The sequence below is a fragment of the Leiobunum rupestre genome, chromosome 11 (assembly GCF_980474605.1).
Source record: "Leiobunum rupestre chromosome 11, qqLeiRupe1.1.hap1, whole genome shotgun sequence".
Lineage (NCBI taxonomy): Eukaryota > Metazoa > Arthropoda > Arachnida > Opiliones > Sclerosomatidae > Leiobunum > Leiobunum rupestre.
In genome coordinates, this window is record NC_143394.1 from 35,273,333 (window position 1) to 35,297,775 (window position 24,443).

Sequence of the window (24,443 nt, forward strand, 5' to 3'; positions counted from 1 at the left end):
ATTTACAGTTTTTTGCATAAATTATACTTCCTCTACTTTAGCCCGAACCTGTAAAAAACGCCACTTAAAATTTCCCGCTGTATTCACCTTGATTCGGAGAGCCTTATCTTCAGAAAATTGCCAATCCAGTACGGATATTGCTTGATTGTTTCTGTCTGAAATGACACATTATAGTCGCCAATTTTTATCTAATAAAGTATTGCACGATTATTCGAGACAGGGGGTTAACTTTCATTGAAATTTATCACTTAAGGATTGGCGCTCTGTTGATTCTTACTCGTACACGACGCTTATTAAATTTGCCTACATATCGCCCTTAGCGTATGCATATACGGTTATATTATACGTTAATGTAATGGTTGCTTTTAAATGAGAATCGTAATAATAATAGCTAGATAGACTTGTCGGGGACAAGAATTTGTCGTCGTGGCTGTGAAATCAAGTAAAACCGGGGACCCGCGAGGGGTTCCACACTATCAAGCTCGTTAAGACACAGAAATATACCAATTATCATTTTAGCTGTTTATGCGCGGTTGAAGCAAAAAAGATGAACCTTAGCTGATAGCGCGTTTAAAGGCGGGGAAGGATTCTTCATCCGTGGTAATTAGAACGTCAGCTAAGGTTCGATTTTATAGTAAGGGGTGGTGAAATGGAATTTCTCATTAGTTCACTCGCTCTCCGTTTCTCGAATTTTATGCTAATTAAAGTTAAAAGAAAACCTGATTAACGTTTTAATAACGTTTAACGCGAGACGAAATATTTGGCCATAATGCCCTTATTGGCTCTGACCCCTCGGGAAGGTATACGCTAATTTGTCACTCTCATAAATTATTCATCTAACGCGTATTATCCGCGTGCCGAACTCGTTAGGTTTAGAATTGCAGGCTTATCGAATTAAACTCTTAGTCCGTCCATCGTTGCGGAGTTCTTTTCAATTTACGGTACTATTTAGTGGACGTAATTGTCGTTATTCGACCCACTTCAAGTTTGGGCCCCACCTGTTTTTTGGAGGAGGTCGTGCGATGCGGGCGTAAAGATTTTTTTTTTAATTTATGACGTCCCCCCCTCCCCCGTCTCTTGTTGGACGGATGTAACGGATGATGGAAGAATTTAAATAGCAAAGAGTTAGGTACGCGGAACCCACTTTCTCTCGAGATTTTCCTTACTATATATTTTTTTTACGATGCGTCGGTTCAAAGGTCAATATTTCTTTGGTTTGTCTGCCCGCTAAAAGTTCTCCTTTTCTCATATTTAAATGGCGATAAATAAGTATTCGTCGGTTTTGGGCGCCGTTTATGATTTGCATAGAAATTACGTGTTTTTTTTATTTAACTGTTCTCGGAAATTATTCAGTTCTGAAGAAAGGTTTACTGGTAATATTTCTTAGAAATGATATAAATGATTTTAGCTTTGGTAAATAAAAGTTTTCTTTACCATTGTCCAGGCTTGAGTATTTCCAATGACTTTCAAAACTTAGAAATGGAAAATCCACATAGGTGTGCGATGTTATTAGAAGAATGGATCGTTGGCTTATTATTCTGGTATTAGTTTATTTGTCCAAGGTTAGAATTTAAATACTCGTGCTAATAGAAGTTGGGGATGTTTGGCGGAGTGAAAAACTAAGTGTTTAATTATAAAGTTTGAAGTGTCCAAAAGATGTATTTGGCTGTCTGTGGTATCGATTTAACGAAAACTTTTCCAGACAACTTACGCTTATTGTAGAAGTTTAATATTTGGTCATCTCATTGTTCGTAGACGCTGACGAGTCGATATTCGAAACGGAACCCAGTCCGAGACTGAAAACGTGGCAGAGAAAGCGACAACAGCGCCCTTCAACGGTCAGCGTCGATAGTCATTCAACTCTCACGGGTAAATAACGTCATTTTTAATTTCCAACGATTTCAATCGTATAATCTTGCGAAAAATAAGTTGTAACGTTTTTGGGGATAATTAAATATTATCACTGCAAAAATTTTAATACGAAAAGGCCTAAGGTATACTTATGACCCAACGTTTCTTGACGATAGAGTTGGCCAAATTTCATCGGTGGCCCGTCAACATGGTACGAAAGATCAGGTCGCTTTGGAACATTCAGGGTAATCTCGAGTTGAACTTCGAGTGCTGTTTGTTTTGATACCTCCCCCTTCTTTTGCTGCTTCACGTTTTCATTTTTATTTTGCCTGAGCACAAAAAGATGCCGTAGAACGAAATAATTTAGACACCGTGAACGGTTTAAAATCATCTGGACGTAGAAAATATTATTTAGCATGTTAGTTAAATCGTTGAGTTCGTTTTACGAGAGCAAATCTTTTACCTAAACGCATTTTTGAACCAATGGATTAAATAAATTGCACTTTACTTCTGTTCAGCTTGGAAAATTTAGTTCATTTTGCTTCCACAGTTTTAGTTACTTTTGGTTTTTAAGCATGATATTTTTATTTGGCACGTAATTTTTCTTATAATAAATTATGTCGTGTATTTTAACAACGTGAAAGTAACTTTTTCCCTCTATGTACGCAGAGAATCCAGCCAAAACTAGACCGGATGACACTCAGTCCAACAGTGACCTCTACGCTAGATTAGGTCTCCTTCTCGGTGACGACGCTGGGGTCAAGGGCACCAGGGGTCATAACTCGGACACTGCCAAGAGAAGCAACAATAGCCATGGCTCCTACGCCAGCATTTCTTCGTTGGCCAGCAGTGACGCCAATATGCCAGCGTCCTCCAATACTAGTCCAGTTTCTACCTTAACAGGTATTTTCCTATTGTAAACTAATTCATCACGTAGATAACCTAAAATTTAACGGATTTGAGTCCCTCGTGATAGCAGATATCACCAATCACATTTTAGTATTTTGTAAGCCTTTTTTTCAGAAATTCAAACGATTCAACGGTCCTTTAAGTTTATTGAGATTTCATGTACCATATACAGGGTGTTTCAAAGGGTATGCAAAATTTTTAAGGAGTTGTAGGGGTGAGTTTAGAAGTATGCCTGTTTTTTTTTGGGTTTTTTTTTAATTTTCCTACGATGAGTGAAAAGAGCGCCAGAGAGCTTCAAAATGTGGCCTACTAGCCCCTGGAAGTAAGCTGCAACAAGCGCAAAACCAAGCTTTTGAAGCTCTCTGGCGCTCTTTTAACTCATCGTAGGAAAATTGAAAAAAAAAAAACAGGCATACTTCTACAACTCATCCCCTACAACTTCTTAAAATTTTTTAATAACCTTTTTAAACACCCTGTATATTACATTGACCAGGGTTGGCTGGTTTAAACTATGGTTTAATCCAAGTTAATTAAAAAAAACAAGGGTTTTTTTAATTAACAAAAATTATTCCAAAATGTTTGTACAGTTTCTTACCGAAATGATTACATTTTAAATCATTTACAAGGTGACCACATTTCCTATCTTTTCAATACCTTCCTATAAATTCCTTAGGAGAAGGATTTTTGGGACCTGACGAGGAACTACGGTTCGAAAGCTTGTCGGCTTTTAAATGTTTTTATTTTAAATAGTGTAAAATAAAAATTTTATTATAACCAGTCATGAAGTATCGTGTCTCATCATTAAATAAAAAGTTTTAAATATCTTAAAAATAACCATGACTAAAAGTCTTAAAATTAATAAATTCCTTAGGTTTTCTCATGTAGTATATAACCCGAAAACATTCCGTCGTCGTGTACCCTTCTTCATCCTATATTTAACATTATTTTATCTACTGATTTTCGATAATAATCCTTATTTTTGCTTATAGTGTTTCCTATATTTTCCTTTTATTCGCTTAAAAATTTCCTATTTTTTCTATAAAAATGTAGAGGCATTTTCCTGGTCACCCTGCATTTATACAAAATCAAAAATGATACCCAAACTAAAACTTCGTTCTGGTCACGTGAGGCTTGTAATAATACTCATATTAATTTTTAGCTGATTAGTAATACGTATGCACGGTTAAACAAAAGCGAAAAATAGATTAAAAGTAAAATAAAGCAGTGTTAAAAAAAACCTGATTTTAACCTGTTTTTATTTAAAAAAAAAAACGGTTTTTTTTCAACCCTGCCATTGACGTACGTCATTTTTTCCAAAAGAGTGTATTTTCATACGTCAATAAATAACCTATTTTTAATATCAGTCACACCACTTTAAAAATAGGTTTCTCTAGTCTTATATTCGTTCGGTTCGTTAAAGATAATCTCATATTAAATTGAAACAAAAATTTGGTTAAGATGGTAATTATGATTTAATTGCGAGGTTTGAGGAAGGAACGTAGATGACGCTCTCTTAAGGCTATAGAACTTATGACCTCAAGTGTAATTTATTTATAAAAATCCTCGTAGACTTTTATATAATCCGCTTAATGTTTAAACTTATTTTGGTGTATTTTATTGTAGTGAAACTAGCAGGGACTTAGGTTTTCTTATTATACGAGTCAAATCTGCCGTTGCAATTTGCCTCCCGGAAAGGACCCGAAGAAATAGGTTTTATAGCGTCCCTATTCGCGAGTGAAACATAAATCAAAGATGAAATGGGACGGAATTAACGTCAAATATGCCGTGATTTTATGGGCAGTGTTTGTGTGTATAAGATTTAAAGGAGGAAATTGTTGTGGTCAGCGACGGCGAGCCTCTCGCTGGGTGGTCCACGGCCTCCTCCGCTAAGTACCCGCGCTAATAAGGAAAAGATCCGCGTCTTTAAATCGTATTAAAAATATCGCTGTTAGGCTTAGCTAATTTGCTTTTAATCATTTCCAGAATCGTTTATTTTTACCCATTCGCGCGCTCAACACAGCCTAACCCAATTCTCACTTATTTGAAGAATTGACTATTTCCATTCACTTTGAATTGCTGTAAAACGTTGTTAGTAAATATGACCCGTTTTTTCGACAACTGTACGTTGATCTCGCGCTTAATATACTTCGTGTTTTCTTGAGAGAGAGAAAAAAAACAACGAAACGCGTAAAAAAATAAGGAAATCTCGGACCTCTCAGCATCACCTCGCGTTTTTTAGTTCGGCGCCTCGTAGATGGCACCCGAGCTATACTCCGATAAAAGGGACAAATTTCGTTTTGGATTCCAGGTTCTAGAGGGCCTTTCGCTTCGCTTGGTTTTGACGCTGTCTGTTCTAGGAATATGGAACCCTCTATTTAGTGGGGCTAGAAGTTAAATAAAAATTAAGAACTAAATTAATTTGAAATTGAAAATTAATAACTAAATTAATATTAAATTGAAAATTAAGAATTAAATTAATATTAAATTGAAAATTAAGAATTAAATTAATATTAAATTGAAAATTAAGAATTAAATTAATATTAAATTGAAAATTTAGAATTAAATTAATATTAAATTGAAAATTAAGAACTAAATTAATATTAACTTCAAATTAATTAAGCTTACTAAATTAATATTAACTTCAAATTAATATTAATTAATATTATATTGAAATTTATCAAATAAATTAATATTAAATTGAAATTTTTCAAATAAATTAATATTAAATTGAAATTTAGCAAATAAATTAATATTAAATTGAAATTTAGCAAATAAATTAATATTAAATTGAAATTTAGCAAATAAATTAATATTAAATTGAAATTTAGCAAATAAATTAATATTAAATTAAAACTGAATTAAATTAATATTAAATTGAAATTTAGCAAATAAATTAATATTAAATTGAAATTTAGCAAATAAATTAATATTAAATTGAAATTTAACAAATAAATTAATATTAAATTGAAATTTAGCAAATAAATTGATATTAACGTAAAACTAAAAATTAAATTAATTATAAATTGCTATTAAGTATAAAATTGGTAATAAATTGCTATTAAGTATAAAATTGGTAATAAATTGCTATTAAGAATAAAATTAGTAATACATTGCTATTAAGAATAAAATTAGTAATAAATTGCTATTAAGGATAAAATTAGTAATAAATTGCTATTATGAATAAAATTAGTAATACATTGCTATTAAGGATAAAATTAGTAATAAATTGCTATTAAGAATAAAACTAGTATTAAATTAAAACTAAATTAAATTAATATTAAATTAAAACTAAATTAAATTAAAATTAAATTAAAACTATGAATTAAATTAATATTAAATTAAAACTGAATTAAATTAATTTTAAATTAAAACTGAATTAAATTAATATTAAATTAAAACTGAATTAAATTAATATTAAATTAAAACTGAATTAAATTAATATTAAATTAAAACTATGAATTAAATTAAAATCAAGAATTTAATTCACGTCAAAATATTATTAATTTTGGTCACCAATTTTCGAATGTTGATGTCAACTTAAGCGCCAGACTATATATTTTCCATTCCCAACTTGTTATTTATTTTATTTGTAGTTGCCGCTTAATAGCCGCGAATCTGTCGTAAGGCAACGTACGAAATTACGGACGTCGAGGAGACAACCCTCGTAATCCTGTTATGAAAGACCGCGCTCGAAGATTAACTTTGATGATATAAAAGAAAACTCCAACTGGAGAAAACCGCTCCAAAAACTTTTTAATACCATTACTTATCTTCTGTGGCATTTATTTGGGTGGCGGGCATGACTCCGGGCCATCTTTTTATTGTTGCCCCACGCCGTATCTACCGTCCAACGATGATGAAACTATTCTCCAGTGAACGTTATTTCTTCCATTGTGTATTTCGCCGAATATATTACAGCGTTTGTGTTTACGGCTAACGGCTTTCGGAGTAAAATCTCTAATAATAATAAGAGGTTTTTTCTGTGAAGGATGGAATATTTCTTTAGTTGTACAGTTAGTCCATGATTTATCGAGGTATATCTTGTCTGAGTCTTGAATAAAATTGGATCCGCCGACCTGGTTCGCCCTTTATTAAGTGTTTCGTACGGTTTTGTAATCACGAAAAAGTCGTCGAAATTTGACCCGAACTTATTACGTTTGGCCGTAGCTATTTGATTTATTATTATAATTGTCGTCTTTAAAGAATTTCGGTATCTATATATCAGGATTTATCCGAATTTTCGGAATTATTTCTTTTTTCGAAAAATATGGTTAGTCAGTAAATCTAAATAAATGATCGAATCGATGTCACCTCGGATATCGCGAACTTCCTCGTGAGTAACCTGAGAAATTCGTAAATAAACTTGATTCCTTTCTAAGAAAAAAAAACTTGGAGGTTAAGTGTATCCATAAATACTCTGTGTAATAGAATTTCTTATAGAAAATTCTATAGATAGGCAAATTTGATAAGACGGATAAAACGTATATAAGCGCCGTATCTTAAGATTTTGAAAAACTCGACGAAAAAAGAAAATCGTATCGATGAAGATACGGCGTATTATTAGACATTTATCCTCTTATAGAGTCCAGCTTCCCTAAACTATCTTTGAGTAAAAACCAGTACGCCAAACTTTGGCGAATAAACATAAATGAAAAATAAACCAGTTTCGAATTGAAACTTGTCAGATTGAAATGTGGATAGTTTGACGTTAACTCGGTCGGCTTAACTCGACGGTTATTTCGGAGCTATCTTTACTCGAGACACGTTGGCCATTTTTCGGGCGATCTAGATTGCGGGTACCATTTATGGGTAAAAAATATTTTCTACGGAGAGTGGGACCCAGCCCACCGGAAGAACAATAGGTTCGAAGCGTGGGCAATTGGTGGTGACAAGTAAAATTCGGCGACTTCGCCCTTAAGTACTCGTTACGATGTCCGGAATTTCCTTTCAACGACGCTAGATCGTGTCCGCAAATTGTCAAGTATTTTTTTTACCTCGCTCTGGAGAAACCCGTTAAGTTTAAGTTACTCGGTAGCGATGGAACACAATCAAGTTACGAACTAGCGGAAAAGAATTGTGTCACACTTATTTCTACCCCTCTTTTCTTCTTTGATACTCACTTTCGCCGACGGATAATTATAATAAGAAACGAGGAGAAAATTTTGGCTTTTTTTTAATTTCGCAACTTTTGTAGAAAGGAAATTTGTCCGACCTGATTTCTCGATCTCTCTTTGGCGAGGTGTAATGTAATTTTTTTGATTTAGAAGAAAAACACTGTAATTCGACGTCAGCGAATTAATTTAACGCGATAGTAGCCTAATTTTGAAGCCTCCGGCTGCCAGCTTTATTTCACGCTTGTGAAAAATTGTCGTACCGAATTATTATGGTTCGGATTATATATTGCTTTGTATCTCGTGTATAAACAACGCATGTTTGGTCTCAATTGGAAGGGTTGAAGGTTTACAATGCTAAGGTACTTGGAAAATGCATAGCCTCTATACAAACTTTAATCGATCTGACCATTCCATTCCTAAAAAATTACGCCACAGTGGTTTTATAAATATTTATTAGGTATATTCCCATTCGACCGAATTCAATATGTTTCCGAAATATAGCCCAAAAGGCGGATTCGGTTCATTGGGACCTTTTGTTTTGTTTTTTACTTCTGCCCCGAGATATAGCAGGGTACGTAAAAAACGTTATACCTAAACAAAATTGCTACAGGTGTACTAACGGTAAGGTTAGGTTAGGTTAGGTTAGTCTCTCACTTCCCTAGGGTGGCGCGCTTTTATAAATATATTTATGCTTTGAACTTTTTATTTATATCAAGAATACAATAATTCGAACAATTCGAAACACTTATTTATATAAGAAGTAAACCTATTTAAAAAACGTCTCATAAAAACAAAATTTGATGTACTATAAAAAATAATATAAACGTGCAAAATTGGGCTATAAACCGCACAATTGGGGTATTTTCGATCGATTGGGACTCAATGTTAAATCGTTTTCGAACGAATGGGATTTCGGTCGAATGGGACCAAAGCATTTATTATCATTCCATTCCTAATGTCTTATGAAATTCCTAATGTCTTATATAATTCTTAAGAGACATTTGCTCTGGAACACATTTAACAGAGAATGTCGCAACTATAGACTATGATTTCGTGATTGCTGGAAGATATTTTCCGGCCGGGGCCCCTAGCTTCCTTTAGCTCCGTCTCGGGCCCCAACCTTTGGGAAAGATCCGCGGGCCCTAGGATTAAACCTACTCAGCCTATTGGATAATTCACCACCGGAGTGTCTTCGCAAAAAAAGGCAGAGAGGCGTGGTTTTTCAACCGGTGAAATTGAGACGAACACTATACTTCTCACACATGCTATGTTAACTAGTCACGAAGGGCTTTCCACCAGCCTCCAACACGGTATAATCCGGCTACCTCAATTAATAGCATTAAAAGTCTTGGACCTAAGGTGGTTCCTTGGTTATAAACCTAGCTAATTATTATTATTGCAAGTGAATCCCCAATTGAAAACAATGGCAAGAAATTCGATCGAACACTCAGAGAAAAGTGTCCTATTGCTGAAAAATTGGCGCCTTTGCTTTTCCAGAAAGGCTCTAAAACGAAGCAAGTGGCGGTGTCATTTCTTTGACGTATACCATGCCTCGCTTAGACTCTGAACTATTGATATTGTTATTCTCGGTTTATATAAGAGTAATATTTCAAAGTGGAAATTACGAAATACACCGCTACGGTTTCTAGTGGCTGACAGGCCATCTACTTTCAAAATAGAGGAATGCTTAGAAGTTTCATATACTATTCCCCTAATAATCTTCTATTGAAACATGTTTGTACCTTCTCAGGATCCCCCTGATTTAGTCAAAAATCTTTTGGAATAAAAAATGGTGCGAGAGGAAATACATTATATATTAACTTTATAAACAAACTAAAATATAGTTTATAATTAAGAAATTATTCCTAGGACGGCGATATATGTACCACCAATTTGTGAAGGTACATTATTCATTTGTACAGACTAGATGCGTACTCCAATGAAATACTTGTTAGTATGTTATGTTCCGTTTCTACAAAACTTAAATATTCGTCGATTTCGTAAAACTGCCGTAGATGGCGCCATAATAGATACCGAAGTGGCGTATTTATACAGTTGTTTTTTTTTTCCTTTTTGCAGGTTCGGAAGCTGAACCAATCAGCGGCACCAGCAGTACTTCCAGCAACAAAGGCAATGGCTTCTCTAAGAACGGCCGAGATCAAAGCCTGGACAGCGTCGCGTCCCTGATGAGCAGTAGTACGACTGGACACAGCGTGGCGTCATCGAGTTCGTCAGGTGGCCTACTTCCGGTTCCAAACTCTTTTCATCGACAAGATTTCGCTCGTACGTAAGACGTTCCATTTTGGAACGTGTAAAGCGACGGGCTATTTTACTTCCCCATGCTGATTAAAACGTAACCCTCCTCACAGGTAACAGCGATCGTTGTCCGCCCATTGGGAAACGAACAGCGTTTGTTCGAAGATCCGACCGCACGTGCAATTCCAACGTCCCGCCGGTTTCGCCCACCAATAAAGGTACTGGGGGGTTTTATCTCCTATAAGGTGTTTCGTTTTTCACCTAGACGCGTTTTCAAATTTCAACGTTACAATCTTCCAAATTAAATTTTGCAGGGCGTCTCTACGCTCTTCGGGCGGCACAAATTCCCCTGAAGCCGCTCTTCTTCGAAGTGCCCCAAACCGAATCCGATCCCGTCTTCGTTGGCAGGCAATGGTTGTTTCACACCGCGCATCAGGTAACGAATATATCAAATATCTCTGTTTATTTCGTTTTCTCGCCCCAAAATTGGAAATTTTCCCGTACCACCCACTCGCTCGTCAAGTCTAACCGAAACTACTCATTATTTAGGCTTTGCTGTCTCCGGAACCCCGGGAGACTAATAACCGAGGAGTGGTCATCAGCGGGTGTCCGGGCAGTGGGAAAACGGCCATCATTCTCCAGCTCGTCGACTACAGCAACTTCGGCCGCAAGAAAGACGATCCTTTATATCAAGGTTGGAATTATTCGATACGTTGAGTCACATCTGTTACTAATATTTTTAACTTTGTTGACACTATTTCAGACATGTCCTTCAACGAAATCTTCGATTCTCTTTCCTTAAGCAGCGGCGCTAGCAAATCCAACAGCAGCAGCGGTAACAGTTCCATGTCCGATTCGATTTACCAGTCCCAGATGAGTTTGAACCGCGATACGGCGCGTCAACTGGCCGGACACGTCGTCGGTTACCATTTTTGTCAAACGGACTACGCTCCGACTTGTTTAGTTCCTGACTTCATCCACAGTTTGGCGGCCCAACTTTGCCAAGCGCCACAGCTGGTCGCGTTCCGAGAACTACTCCTGGAAGACGGGAAATTCCGGGAATTGTTGAGTTTACCGTCCTGCATCTCCGATCCGTCCGAATCCTTTGTCAAGGGTATTCTGGAGCCTTTGCACACCCTCAGGAGGCAAGGAAAGATACCCAACACTACTTGTTTGATAGTCGTGGACGGACTGAACGAAGCCGAATTTCACAAACCTGATTACGGTGACACCATCGCCACTTTCCTCTCCAAACATATCCTACAGTTTCCATCTTGGCTCAAAGTACGTCATTTTAACATTTTTTACATCTTGACAAATTATCTTTGGATATTCTGTCAAATTGTCTTTGGATATTCTGTCAAATTGTCTTTGGATATTCTGTCAAATTGTCTTTGGATATTCTGTCAAATTGTCTTTGGATATTCTGTCAAATTGTCTTTGGATATTCTGTCAAATTGTCTTTGGATATTCTGTCAAATTGTCTTTGGATATTCTGTCAAATTGTCTTTGGATATTCTGACAAATTGTCTTTTGATATTCTGACAAATTGTTTTTGGATATTCTGACAAATTGTTTTTGGATATTCTGTCAAATTGTCTTTGGATATTCTGTCAAATTAACTTTGGATATTCTGACAAATTGTCTTTGGATATTCTGTCAAATTGTCTTTTGATATTCTGACAAATTGTCTTTTGATATTCTGACAAATTGTCTTTTGATATTCTGACAAATTGTCTTTTGATATTCTGACAAATTGTTTTTGGATATTCTGTCAAATTGTCTTTGGATATTCTGTCAAATTGTCTTTGGATATTCGGTCAAATTAACTTTGGATATTCTGTCAAATTGTCTTTGGATGTTCCGAAAAATTGTCTGACAAAATGCAGATATTCTAATTTATTTTCTCGTCTCCGTAGCTGGTCTTAACTGTGCGTACCGAGTTCCTGCCCGTAACGAAATCATTCCCCTTCCAACACATTTCCTTGGATCAAGTGTCCCTCAACGAACATCTTCAACGAGATCTAAATGGCTACATCTTGAGTCGACTGAGGTGTAGTCGAGATATTCAGAAGAACATCACCGCCCCAAACACCAAGGGCGAAGGTTCATCTTTCACGAAGTAAATTTCCCTCGCTTTTTAAACTTTCATTGTTCTATTGCCTAATTGTGCAAGTTTCTTCCCTTAGATTCTCCAGCCATTTAGCCCAATTGAGTAAAGGCTGTTTCCTCTTCGTGAAGATGGTGCTCGATTTAATCGAAAAAGGTCATCTTGTAATTAAAAGCAGCAGCTATAAAGTCGTTCCTGTTAGTTTAACCGAAGTGTACCTTCTTCTCTTCAATTTGAAGTTTACAACGATTAAATCCTACGAAAGGGTAAGCCTTTGATACAGTTTATTCAAATTTAGTTCGGGTATAATGTTTTGAGCGATATTTTTTAGGTCAAGAGCATTTTGCAAGTATGTCTGGCATCCTTGAACCCTTTGTCCACCCTGGAGATCTACCATAGTGTCAATGCCGGCGCTGTCTCCCAACCAATGACATGGGACGAGTTCCAACGTCGCCTGTCCGTTCTGTTAAGCGCCCAGTTTCTGGTCGAACGAAAGGACGGTACCGTCATGTTCGCCCATCCGGCTTTGAGGGAATTTCTCAGTCGCCGAGATGAAAACGATAAGACCAGCAAGTTCATCTGCGATTCACGAACTGGAAACGCCCTAATCGCCTTCCGCATGAGCCGATTGCAAGCGCCCTTGGAAAAAGAGCAGTCCCTGACGCTGGGCCATCATATGCTTAAAGCGCATCTCTTCAAGAGTTCCAGTCTGCCCCGCCATTGTGGCAGTAGGGACCTACAAGCTCTCTGGCTTCTGCAAAGTAGCGACGATCTATCCACTGGGTTAGCCTGCTTGAGAAACGTTTACAGCCCAAATATCAAAGTATTTGTTGATTTTATCTTCATTTATCAGTGAAAATTTCTAATACGTTCTCTTTGCGCCGTAGGTTAGCCGTTTATTACTGTTAGCGGGTGCGAATCCAGACTGCTATACGCCGCAACCCGATTCATTACCTTTAATCTGCGTAGCTGCTCAATGCGGCTACTCCGATTTCGTATCTCTTCTGTTGGAGTTTGGAGGAGACCCTAACTCTACCAACGAAGCGCTCGTCTCGCCTTTAATCTTAGCTTGCCAAAAAGGACACTTGGAGGTCGTTCAGATTTTGCTAATGGGCGGAGCCAAGTTAGACATGACGGACAACAACGAATGGTGCGCGCTCGTTCACGCGGCCTCAAACGGACATCTGCCAATTGTGAGCCACATCGTCCAAAGCGACTGGCCGAATGCCGACGAGGAAACAACCAAAGGGACTGAAGAACGAAGCACGACCACTAACACCACCCAGAACACTACCACCTTTAGCAAGGCGGCCCAACAGGCTTTAGTTATGGCGGCGCTCAACGGACATCTCCAAGTGTGCGAGTACTTACTGGATCTGGCCGATGTGAGGGTCAACGCCCCGGACCACGTTTCGGGTCATACGCCCCTCTCGGCCGCCTGTTTCGCCGCTCATACCAAAACGTGCGAAATTCTAATCAAAAGGGGAGCCGCCGTGTCCATCGTCAATTGCCAGGAGGAACCCCCGCTGGCCTGCGCCGTTTCCGAAGGTCAATGGGAAATCGCCGAACTCCTATTGAGTCAGAGGGCCTCCATCGAACAAAGAGACAGTTACGGTCGAACACCGCTCATGTTAGCCGCGATGGAGGGCCATTTGGGAATATTAGAACTGCTGTTGTCCAAAGGCTCCGTCGTGAAATCCGTGGACAAAGAAGGACTTTCGGCCATCGGTTGGGCGGCGAGAAAAGGCCAATTACAAGCGGTTCAGTGTCTTTTAGATCATTCGGCCGACGTCAATCAAGCGGACAAGAACGGTAGGACCTCTCTCGATCTGGCGGCCGTCCACGGTGACCCTGATGTCGTCAAGCTCCTGTTGGATCGCGGCGCTGTCATGGAACACGTCGATCACAGCGGCATGAGACCTCTGGACCGCGCCATTGGCAGCGGAAATGGTGCCGCTGTTTCTTGTTTCCTCTACAAGGGCGCCAAGCTTGGTCCCCAAACCTGGGCCATGGCTGAAGGAAAAACTGAAATGCTACTGCTTCTTTTGACGAAGCTACTAGACGACGGTGGACAACTTTACAAGGTATTTCTTTCTCAATCGATTAATCTCTTTTAAAATGTGTTACTTAACGTATTCCGAATGAACGCTTACAGAAAAACAGAGTGAAAGAAGCCGCGCACAGGTACCAGTACGCGTTGAAGAAGTTCCCGAATCCAAGTTCCTTGGGGGAAAAACGACAGGCCTTTGAACAGCTGAAATTTCACTTGTGCATCGGATTGGCCAGGAGCAAACGAAAATTAAACGTAAATAATTGCGCATTTATTTTTGATATCTATGGCTGTTCTCAATGATTGGATAACTGTAGGACCATACGGCCGCGAAAGAAGCCGCCGACCAAGCGATCGAAATTCGACCGACCGCCTACGAAGGTTATTACGTCAGAGCTTGTATTAAAAGAGACTCAGGGTATTCCATTTATTTTAACTCAATTGCCTCCTTACTTGATTATCTTATCAACCAAATATTTACCGACAGTTTGGACTCCGAAGCCCTCGAGGACATAAACCAAGTACTGACTCTAATTCCGAAACATTTGGAATTCAGGAAAGTCGTCCTAAACACCAAGAACGATCTCGAAATCGCCCTAACGCAAAAGATAACGCCGCTTCAAGGAGTAGATCACGATCAGGTCTCTCAAACGTCAACCGAATTTGTGCCAAATAGTTTACGAAACAGGTAAATGTTGCGGTATATTTTAATCCAAAGTTTTTAAGATTTATAATTAACTATTTTCTTTCTGGACATTCTCCATAGTTTCCTCGATAAATCCACGCGTGGTTTGAGTGGCTCAACGGACACTTTGGACCAGGTGTGTGGTATTTCGTTGGATTCTGTCTCGCTTACGAGCCAAAGGAGCTTAGCGCAACACGCCTTCGGGGGAGGAAACTTCAGAAACGAGACCACAGGCATCGACAGGTCTTCGTTTCTGGCCATCAAAAGGGGATTTGAGACTGCTATGTGAGTGCCAAACCACGAAAGTTCCGTCCTTAATTCCACGAGGTGACAACCAAGGATCGGACAAAATATGTTAAAAACCTAGTCAATTTCTTCGCCATTTTTATACCAGCCACAAAAAAAAACACACTACGAAAGGACATTCCAACGAGTACGTTTAAGGAAACCACAAATATCAGCTCAGGAACAAAACTTAACAGTAAATTTAAACTGCCCAATTTCTATTTGTTATTCTTAATTTTCCACGTGTTTCAAGACGCACTGGCTAAAAATGAAATCCTTCACATTGTATTATATGATCGCAGAATCTAGTTAGTTTTATTCAGATTTCCATCACAGATGAAGTTTTTGATAATTTTTATTTAATTTTGAACCATTTTAGGCGTTTAACGACTTATTCAACCTGGATTACGTTATAATAATTTCATATTTGCGACTGCGTCTTGAAGTTAGGCCTAGATTCTTAACCGTCTTTCTGCAAATCCATTCCCAGCAAAACATTTTTATATAAAATTAAAAAAAATAAAAAAATATGTAAACAAAGCCACTAAAAGGTTGAAATATCTTTGGAGATATTTCCCTACATAATGAGCAGAACACTTTGACAACAATATTAATAATCCTTGCGATGGTTGGCCGACCTCCCCAGACGCTAAAATTTGGGTTGAATTTTCTTCCTTAATGTTTTCATTTGTATTAACAATATACATTCTTGTACCGCATTTTGCCATTTTAATATTCGAAAAGCGTCTGGGTAGAGTTATGTCGGAAACCTGGGTCACAAAACACTCAATCTAGTGACGCAAACTTGAGACAAGTCCCGCAAACGGGACCGCGTGCTCCTCTGAAGTTCGTATTTGGCGCCCTTTTTAAAACGGTGTCGCCATTGGTCGAAAGAGTCGAGTCACGTGGTTTCTTAGAAGTCTCGAGTTATAATTTAATCGTTTGTGTTCTTGCCTTTTGTGAGCCATTTTTCAATGTTTGACATAATAACTTTATAATTCTGTTTTCCGAAAGTGTGCTTTGAGAAAAATGTGTAGTAGATTTAGAAAGTCTGGTGGGATAGGTCTAAAAACGTAGTTCGCTTTCCGTAGCTCCTAAAAATACTACTATTCAAAATCTGAACGAAAAAATGCAATATTTTGTTAATGTTTTATTTTAAATCTTAGATTTCGAGCACTTTACTCAGATTTAAAATTATAAGTGCGAAATTTACGTGTCAGCCTGCTAACTGATTGCCTAATATTTTGCGTTTTTCTCTAATGGTACAACGTTATTTAACAAAATTAGGTATTAAATCCATAAATTAGTAATTAAAATATAACAAAATATTGCATTTTCAACGTATGACGTATATGGTATAATCATTGATTCGTTTTAGAGGCTTTCCCTAAATCTATCCTTAAAATTCCATGGTGCATTAGTACCAATTATTAGCATTTTTAGATTTATAATCCTACATTAGTTTTTGCATATTTTAGTTATACCTTAAGAAACTAACGCATTTAGTTAAAACGCTTTTAGTTTTCCTTCAAAATTTTCCAATTAGTACAGCTTTTAGTAAATAAAAAAAAACCTGACAGTATTTAAGAACCCAATTTTAGACCTAATTGGGTTTGATTTAAATTAAGGGGAGATTAACTAGGGAAAACGGTATTTTGTTTTTAATGGTAAAACTAATACTCGTTTAAAATATCGCTAATTCTAAAATATATTTCATTTCTATTGATCTCCTATTAATTAAAATATTAACATTCCCGTTACTTATGTCCCCCTTTTTTAACCCGCAAATGGCGTGTTTTAGCCGACCTAATGGCCAATTAACTTAACCCAAACTAATCGTATTTGGCATATGACAAAATATGAACGTGTAGTAAGTAGTATATCTTTAAAAAGATAATGTAAATAAATTTATATTTATAGTGCCTTCAAAATGTACAGGTATATTCTTACAAAAACAAATTAACCCGACGCGAAAAAATTTCTTTAAAAACACTGTATTAATATTTCATTTACGTATTTTCCGACGTGTTGAATTTATATTGATATAAACCTAATTAAAACGAACTGGTTTTTTGTACACTGTATTTGGTTGATTTTCATTACACTTCATACACTTCAGGTTATAATTCTCTTTCTTCATCTTCGAAAATCATTCCTTCGTAGGCCATTTCTAGGTGCTTTCCCAACCGATTCTTTTCAAGTTCTCGAAATTTAGGATCCATTATGTTTTGTTCCTCCTGAAAAATACGAAAAAAGTAATTTCATTTACAATTTAACCAGGTACAAAAAGACCTCAATTGCTACTACTCTCAAAAGCTAGTCAAGCCTTGTACGTGTAAGCTTTTAACGTCACGTAAATTAGATTTCGAGTGAAGCATATAGGTCATTCTTCCAATATGCAGGGACATCATTTCAGGATTTTTCAGGAGGGCGCAGAACTTAAGTCCCGGAAAACAATTTTTTTAAAGGACAAAAACGCGTCAAATTTAATCATTTTTAGATTTTTAATCGAAATAGCTATTGCATAATTTCTAGTGACTTTCATTATAATAGACAGAACAAAATATTGAGCCAAGATATTACTTGTACTTCATCCGATTCTGAGTTGATGTTAGAAAAATTCGTGAACTTTTTTAGCTCATAAAAATTCAGTGGGGTCCCTTGCCTCACCCAAATGACGTCCCTGCCAATATGGCCATCTTTTGAAGACCAAATTATGGAAGTACTTAGAAATGTGAAAGTACAGGCTACCTCCAAATGTTTCCGAAGGTTGGGCGATAATTTAACGCTGGTGATATGTCCTCTGTCGTTGCTTACGATGATAATAGGTTCGGTGAAGTTAAATCGAAGGCAGGTGGCGCTAGTTTCTTTCGGTAATATGGACTGCGAACACAACGCCTCGTAACGATCGATACTGATGTCGAATACTCTCAACTATGAACAATTTGCCTTTTCAGTTTAAATAGAGCCATCTAGCGAGTAAAGTGAGAAGTTCATAAAATTCTGGAATGTCGTCAGCAAAGTAGACGATAAATAATAATAATAATAGTAATAATTATTATTAAATCCAGCTGTTTATTAGCTTCTCGCGTTGCCCGCTACGTGGCTCTATGTACACTGAAAATGATAAGTGTGGCATCAAAAGTAAATAAATATTTCCTTAGGTTGATCAGTTATTCGAAATAATAATTCATTGACGTAAAAATTACGTTATTCAACAAGATAAGCGCTACTAGCGAAAACATAAATGACCACGCGTGCTCAATATCAGATAATGCAAAGAGCACGTATTTGTGGCCTAATCATGGACTATCAAACATTCATTGCCTAATGACTTACAAGGAGACTACCCGAGGTGTAACACACCGATTTTGTTAAACTCGGGGGTTAAGTAGGCCTTAATGAATCAAGAAAATTCCCAAAAGGAAAAGTTTCAACGGGCATTAAATTTGCCATGGCAACCGAAAATGTTTTTGACAACACAATAGGAAAATTCCTTACCGAAAATAACATGGGATTTTGAAAATTTCTAAGGAAAAATTTCCAAAAAAAATTTTAAAATGCAAAAAACTAGAAAAAATTTATCAATTCGTCAATTTTGATAAATTTTTTTCTAGTTTTTGCATTTTAGAAATTTTCAAAATTCCATGTTTTTTTTGGGTAAGGAATTTTCCATTTTGTGTTGTCAAAAACATTTTCGGTTGCCATGGCAAAACTAATTCCCGTTGAAACTTTTCCTTTTGGGAATTTCCTTGATTCATTAAGGCCTACTGAACCCCCAAGTTTGAACAAAATCGGTGCGTTACACCTCGGGTAAGTCTCCTTGTTAGTCTGAAGTCCATAAAAATTGAGATGACGTGCTAGAAAACTTTAACTGACACACTTATGCGAAACCAAACTATGAACTTATGGTGGTGTCAATGAAGAAATATAGTGATTGAGCGTTTTAGAGGTGTTCAATCGGCAAATAGAGATAGTTGCATACCTTGCCCTTCGAGGTCAAGGCGGCGAAAATGGTAGCGGAATAGGGTGACCAAGTGACATCAGTGACCTCGCACTCCAAGAAGAATGAAAACAAAGGTGACCTGCAAAGGTAAATTCCACTTTTATTTCGCTCATTACGACGTTTATAAGTCACGTTTACGTTTTGTCTTTATGCCAGATTCGAACGGAACAGTCCGAGCCGCAACTAACGAATGCGTCTTCGTGGAACGGGTTCCATTCCAACTTGTACACCAAGCCAGAGTGAGGTTCGTAGGACCGGATGAAGCTTTCGGTATAGAAGGCCGACCCCAGGTGGATGGTACCTTCTTCGGTGCCCACCAAGTAGTCGCTGTCCTCGACTTTATGGAACGCCAACGCGGACCCACAATCTAAAGAGAGCCGTGGCTCATTAACGGGTATTGCCCTAAGTATATGATATTGTTCCATAAGTATGTCACTTCCTATTCTTATCAAGCAAAGTTTTCACTGACAAGGAGAGTACCCGAGGTGTTTATTGCCGATTGTTTTCAAAGTCGGGCATGATGTGGACCTATATGAGATATTAAATTTCCCAAAAGGAGACGTTGCACTACCCATTCGATTTGCCATGGCAACCGAAAATGTTTTTGGCCACTTAAAACCAAAATAAGATTTTTTCCTTATTTTACCCAAAAATTTTACAATTTTTCCCGAAAAATGTTAAAATTTACCGAAATTTGATGAAATTTACCTAAATGTGGTCCAAATTACCCATTTCGTAATTTTTAAATTAAAAAAAAATTCGTAGGTAAAACTGAGAAAATCCCATGCTTTTTAAATGGAGATTTTTTAGTTTTAAGTGGTAAAAAACATTTTCGGTTGCCATGGCAAATCGAATGAACAAAATCGGCAATAAACACCTCGGGTACTCTTAAACAGATGGCCGGGTTACAAGCAGACGGCAGGAAAAGATTTCAAATAATATCCTTTATTCTAAACAAGTGGTTTGGTTTACTTAGTGGTCCTTAATCTTGAATTTGAAGGTCCGTTATTAAAATCTTTGTAGGTCCCTTCTATCTAGTAGCAACAAACACAGCACTCCACACAAGGATAACGCTGCCCTTCAAAAGTCGTGAATTTTCTTGCGTACAGTTTTCATTGGTTAGACGCTTTAGCGCCTGCTGCCGTCGGAAGGGGAAAATTCGGAAATTGCCTTCCCCCTTTCCGTAAAACGTGCAGCGTAAAGGCTGTCCAATGAAATTTGTACACAACACTGCCTTATCGTGTTTAAAGGCTAGCTGCGTTCTCCTTGTGTTTGTTGCTCCTAGCTTCTATAGACTCAAGTAGACACAATACTGACGTCACTTTCCGATTAGCTCTCAGTTAAATATTTACCAAAAAGACACGCTTATGGAAAAAAATGATAATATTTATAGGTTTCGAGCGTAGGAAATATAGCGCCATCTGCCTTAATATCAATCAACTAATTAGTTTCGGTTGAAACTTTCAGCTGTTGTGGAGAGTAAATTTTGAACGAGCAGACAGCTTTCATATATTCAATTTAAAACTCGGTCGGTAGGCGGCGATACTTATGACCAAAACTTAAACTACGCACGAAGCCTATAGCACTTCGAAACGTAGCTTACTTGTGATATCCAATCGGACGCTACTGAGACCATCAACCCAGTGATCCCGTACTTTCAGTGTAGCGATTTTCGTTGGCACTAATTTTCTCTGCGAAAAGGATATTTAGCCAATTACAGATTTTAACCAAATACAGATTTAAGTGTTAGAATGGTAACCTTTGAATTTTCCCAGATTAGAATGATCCCGTCTTCGGAGACTGACGCTATCTTTTGGAACCCGTTTAAGTCGTCCTTCAGCCATTCGACCTTTTGTTTAGGCATTTTAAATTACTTTAGTGCCGAGATATTACCAGGGCCCCCAGCGGTCCTATAATTCCTATAAAATCCTATATTTTCAAAAATGTCCTCTAACATCCTATATTTTTAGCAAAAATTCTATAAAATCCTATAATTTTTATATTTTGCGCATTTCAAACCCAGCCACTCAGTTAAATTGCTAGATTTAGCTAGAGGATAAATTCCTATACCAAGTCATTCTAGTCTATACTTTTGTTATTGTTAACATGGTACTAGTATATTTTTGTGATAAAATCGTTAAATAGTTTCTATTTTTTAAGTGAAAATCAAAGATTTATTTCTCTAAATATAGATTTTCTTTTTAAATGCATAAAGTTAGTAAATTAAATAGCATATATATATAGTCCTAAAAATCCTATAATTTTATAAAAATAGTCCTATAAAGTCCTATATTTTTTTTCCTTTAAAAAAATGAAGATTTGAGTGGGGGCCCTGTATTACGTTAAGCCGGAAATTATATATGTATACACTTGGAATGTCTAAGGATTCATTGCCATCGTGCTGCGAATGTAAGTCAAAGTGCGTATTTTAAAATTCATTAGCTGGTCGCCGTCGCTAATGGAAGACACTCAATCGGGAAATCGACTTACCAGAAAATTGAAGAAGAACTTGGAGGATTTGTAATGTTCTTTACTTAACTAGTTTAGTTCAGCGTAAAATAACATATTTAGATGGTTTAAAAAGAGCAAATGCGTTTTTTAGAGACAATAGCACTCTTTCGATAATAATCATCAGGCTCACCATTGTCTTTTGTAAAAATTCCAAGTGTATGCATGTATTATTTACCGTGGTAAGCCTACGATTACCACTGTACCTTCCAAACGGAACCACAATGTCTGGTATCGTTTCTTTCGTCACTGGCGCAAGTTGGCGTTTTCTGATCGAGTTTGACATTAAACACTAGAACGGAACCGTCTTTAAGACCCGCTGCCAGTAGGTGACTTTTCTGGGCGTGAAAATCCACGGAATTAACACCGGAAGTGGTTTTGTAAACCTTTTCGGGTGCCGCTGGACATTTTAAAGAAAAGAGACAAATAAAGCCTTCGTCTTGACTGGAGAAATCGTAAGATCCAAAAGAGGCCGCGAACAGATCCTTGTACTTCGGATTCCAACACAACGACGTTACCGTTGACGCGTTTTCAAATGGAGAGTGAAACTCCCATAAGGGTAGCAGACTTCCTTTCGGGTCTCGGAATTCGTCCGACGGGTCCTCCCAAAATTTGAAATCTGAAAGATGTCATTGAGAATCTTCTCTAGTTTTCAGCCTCGGTGTCTATACCTAGAGTTATTTCTTGCTGGAGATTGTGACTTATCATTCTTTCGACCACTTTGGCCAGATGAATTAGTTTGGGTAGGATCTCCTCCGGGATGTCAGCTTCCTTTGAAATTTCGGGTTTCGTTTCGGGTTTCAAATTTTGATCCTTTCCGCCTTGCTTTAATTTGGTGTCCTCTGTTCCCTAGATGGAGTTAAGCCTGGTTCACACGGGCAGTGTTTTCCTGGTTTTCTATATTTTCTAGTTTTACCACCTTTTCCCGTGGTTCTGGCGCGCAGGAACACGGCTGTACACACGGACAAAATTTGCCAGATTTTATCACAGTGAGCGCTGCCGGGGAACGAGGAAACGGATAACCTTTTTTTGAGGGGCGTTGGGCTCGACCAGTCAGCGAGCGTTATGCCGTCAAGTGGTAGACGCAAAAATTCTTAAGCCTACTTTAAAATCGCGCCTTATATCACGTGACAGCGAAACGCTCGCTGATTAGTCGAACTCAAAGAGCTTCAAAAACCGGGATATTTCAACTAGAAAAGGTGGTAAAACGAGAAAATAGAGAAAATCAGGAAAACACTGCCCGTGTGAACCAGCCTTTAGTAGCCGTTACTAAAATGGAGTCCGATTAATTTCGATTTCAAAACTTCCAGAAAGACTTACCTTGTTCTCCTTTCTAGCAATGTCCTTTTCGTAATAATCGAATATCTCCCATTGGCTGCTGTTTGCTGAGAATCTCTTCAAGATTGGGGGATCTGTTTGAATGTGTTTATCCTGTATATGGTCGAATTTATTGACTGCTATGCCAAAACCAAATGATTAACTATCGCGTCTGACTGACTTTGCAATCTCTGGTACGCGTCAAAGACGCTCTGTCGCTGTAATTGAATTGATTTATCAAGACCTTCGGTATCTGTTGGCCATTGCTGTCTAAAGCGGCACTCTGGTGACCACTCGATTGATATTCTGGGGAAGAAGTAAGTGTCAGCTAGGAGCAACAAACACAAGGAGAACGCAGCTAGCCTTAAAACACGCTAATGCGGTGTTGTGTACAAATTTCATTGGACGAACCTTTACGCTGAACGTTTTACAGGCGGGGGGGGGGGGGGGGGGGAGACAATTTCCGAATTTTCCCTTTCCGACGGAAGCGGGTGCTAAAGCGTCTAACCAATGAAAAATGTACGCGAGAAAATGCACGACTTTTGACGGGTTGCGTCCTCCTGGTGGTGTGGGGTGCTGTGTTTGTTGCTCCTAGGTGTCGGGAGGTTACCATGCCAATTTCGCTTTGCAATTACTTACCCGAACCTTGATCTATACTTTCTCTGAGAATATCTTCCATGCGTTTACTGGTGAGACAACCCCGCTGACTATATAAGACTACCGCGTTCGAGGCACTGACGTAACTTCGATATTCCATATCCTGTACCGTTAGTAAAATATTTGAACTTCTATTATCGGTATCAAAATGTTATTGAAATTCTTACTTTGTAGCTAAATCTGATGGTGTTTTTGTCAATTCTGGGGTTGATGGTTGTCAGAGTTAGGGTAACTTCATTGTCGCTCTCCTATATGTCAAACCAAATTGAATACAGGAGGTTATTGAACCGACGTAATACAATGCTACTTACATCCACCGATTGAGCAATGGCGAAATTCATTTTGAATTTAAATTGGTACTTATTATGTTATAAATTTAAAAGATTAGGTAAAACACAATAGTGAAAACACTAGGAGTAGTATGGCGTAATATGTACAAAGACGTTGTCATGGCTACGCGTGGCTCAGATCAATATCGTTGCCCACCATCGCGTTATTGCTCCCCGAAAAAAAACTTCATCACTGGCAAATTATTATCGACTTTTTATTAATGTTAGGGATAGAAATCGTAATTATTGTAATTTCAAACATCTGTATGGACACTTTTAGAAATATCGGCGCGTAGGTTTTGATTTTTTTCGCTGGCTTTAAGCCTACTATTTGATTTTGATTTAACATAAACAGGAAAATTTTCG

The 24,443-nt window shown here is 37.6% G+C and overlaps 2 protein-coding genes across 5 annotated transcripts in view; one reads left to right on the forward strand and one right to left on the reverse strand.

Moving 5' to 3' along the window:
* rols (zinc-RING finger and ankyrin repeat domain-containing protein rolling pebbles) overlaps positions 1–17,269 on the forward strand; it is a 76,052-nt gene extending 58,783 nt beyond the window's left edge. For 2 of the 3 annotated variants that reach the window (XM_090164144.1, XM_090164146.1), the window contains exons 4-19: positions 1,756–1,869; positions 2,028–2,096; positions 2,521–2,754; positions 9,954–10,157; positions 10,244–10,348; positions 10,445–10,566; positions 10,680–10,824; positions 10,894–11,414; positions 12,050–12,252; positions 12,320–12,506; positions 12,572–13,063; positions 13,128–14,324; positions 14,396–14,545; positions 14,608–14,708; positions 14,778–14,978; positions 15,057–17,269. In XM_090164144.1, coding sequence (XP_090020270.1) covers positions 1,756–1,869; positions 2,028–2,096; positions 2,521–2,754; positions 9,954–10,157; positions 10,244–10,348; positions 10,445–10,566; positions 10,680–10,824; positions 10,894–11,414; positions 12,050–12,252; positions 12,320–12,506; positions 12,572–13,063; positions 13,128–14,324; positions 14,396–14,545; positions 14,608–14,708; positions 14,778–14,978; positions 15,057–15,264 — 4,253 coding nt within the window. In that variant the 3' untranslated portion in view covers positions 15,265–17,269. The remainder of the gene's footprint in view (positions 1–1,755; positions 1,870–2,027; positions 2,097–2,520; positions 2,755–9,953; positions 10,158–10,243; positions 10,349–10,444; positions 10,567–10,679; positions 10,825–10,893; positions 11,415–12,049; positions 12,253–12,319; positions 12,507–12,571; positions 13,064–13,127; positions 14,325–14,395; positions 14,546–14,607; positions 14,709–14,777; positions 14,979–15,056) is intronic. The other variant, XM_090164145.1, reaches the window with a different exon arrangement.
* On the reverse strand, positions 17,216–24,127 carry LOC149922412 (dynein axonemal intermediate chain 1-like). Of its 2 annotated transcripts, XM_090164147.1 has the most exons (13): positions 24,060–24,127; positions 23,916–23,996; positions 23,731–23,851; positions 23,273–23,397; positions 23,095–23,205; positions 22,446–22,623; positions 21,981–22,393; positions 21,026–21,115; positions 20,870–20,957; positions 19,405–19,633; positions 19,246–19,345; positions 18,012–18,194; positions 17,216–17,497 (listed from the first exon to the last, which is right to left on the reverse strand). In XM_090164147.1, exons 1-13 carry the CDS (start codon positions 24,087–24,089, stop codon positions 17,381–17,383), a joined length of 1,866 nt encoding a protein of 621 aa, XP_090020273.1. In that variant the 5' UTR covers positions 24,090–24,127; the 3' UTR covers positions 17,216–17,380. The 2 variants fall into 2 exon arrangements, with proteins under 2 accessions (XP_090020273.1, XP_090020274.1); XM_090164148.1 differs by lacking the exon at positions 17,216–17,497 and having other exon boundaries at positions 18,065–18,232.
* Positions 24,128–24,443: the final 316 nt, after the last annotated feature.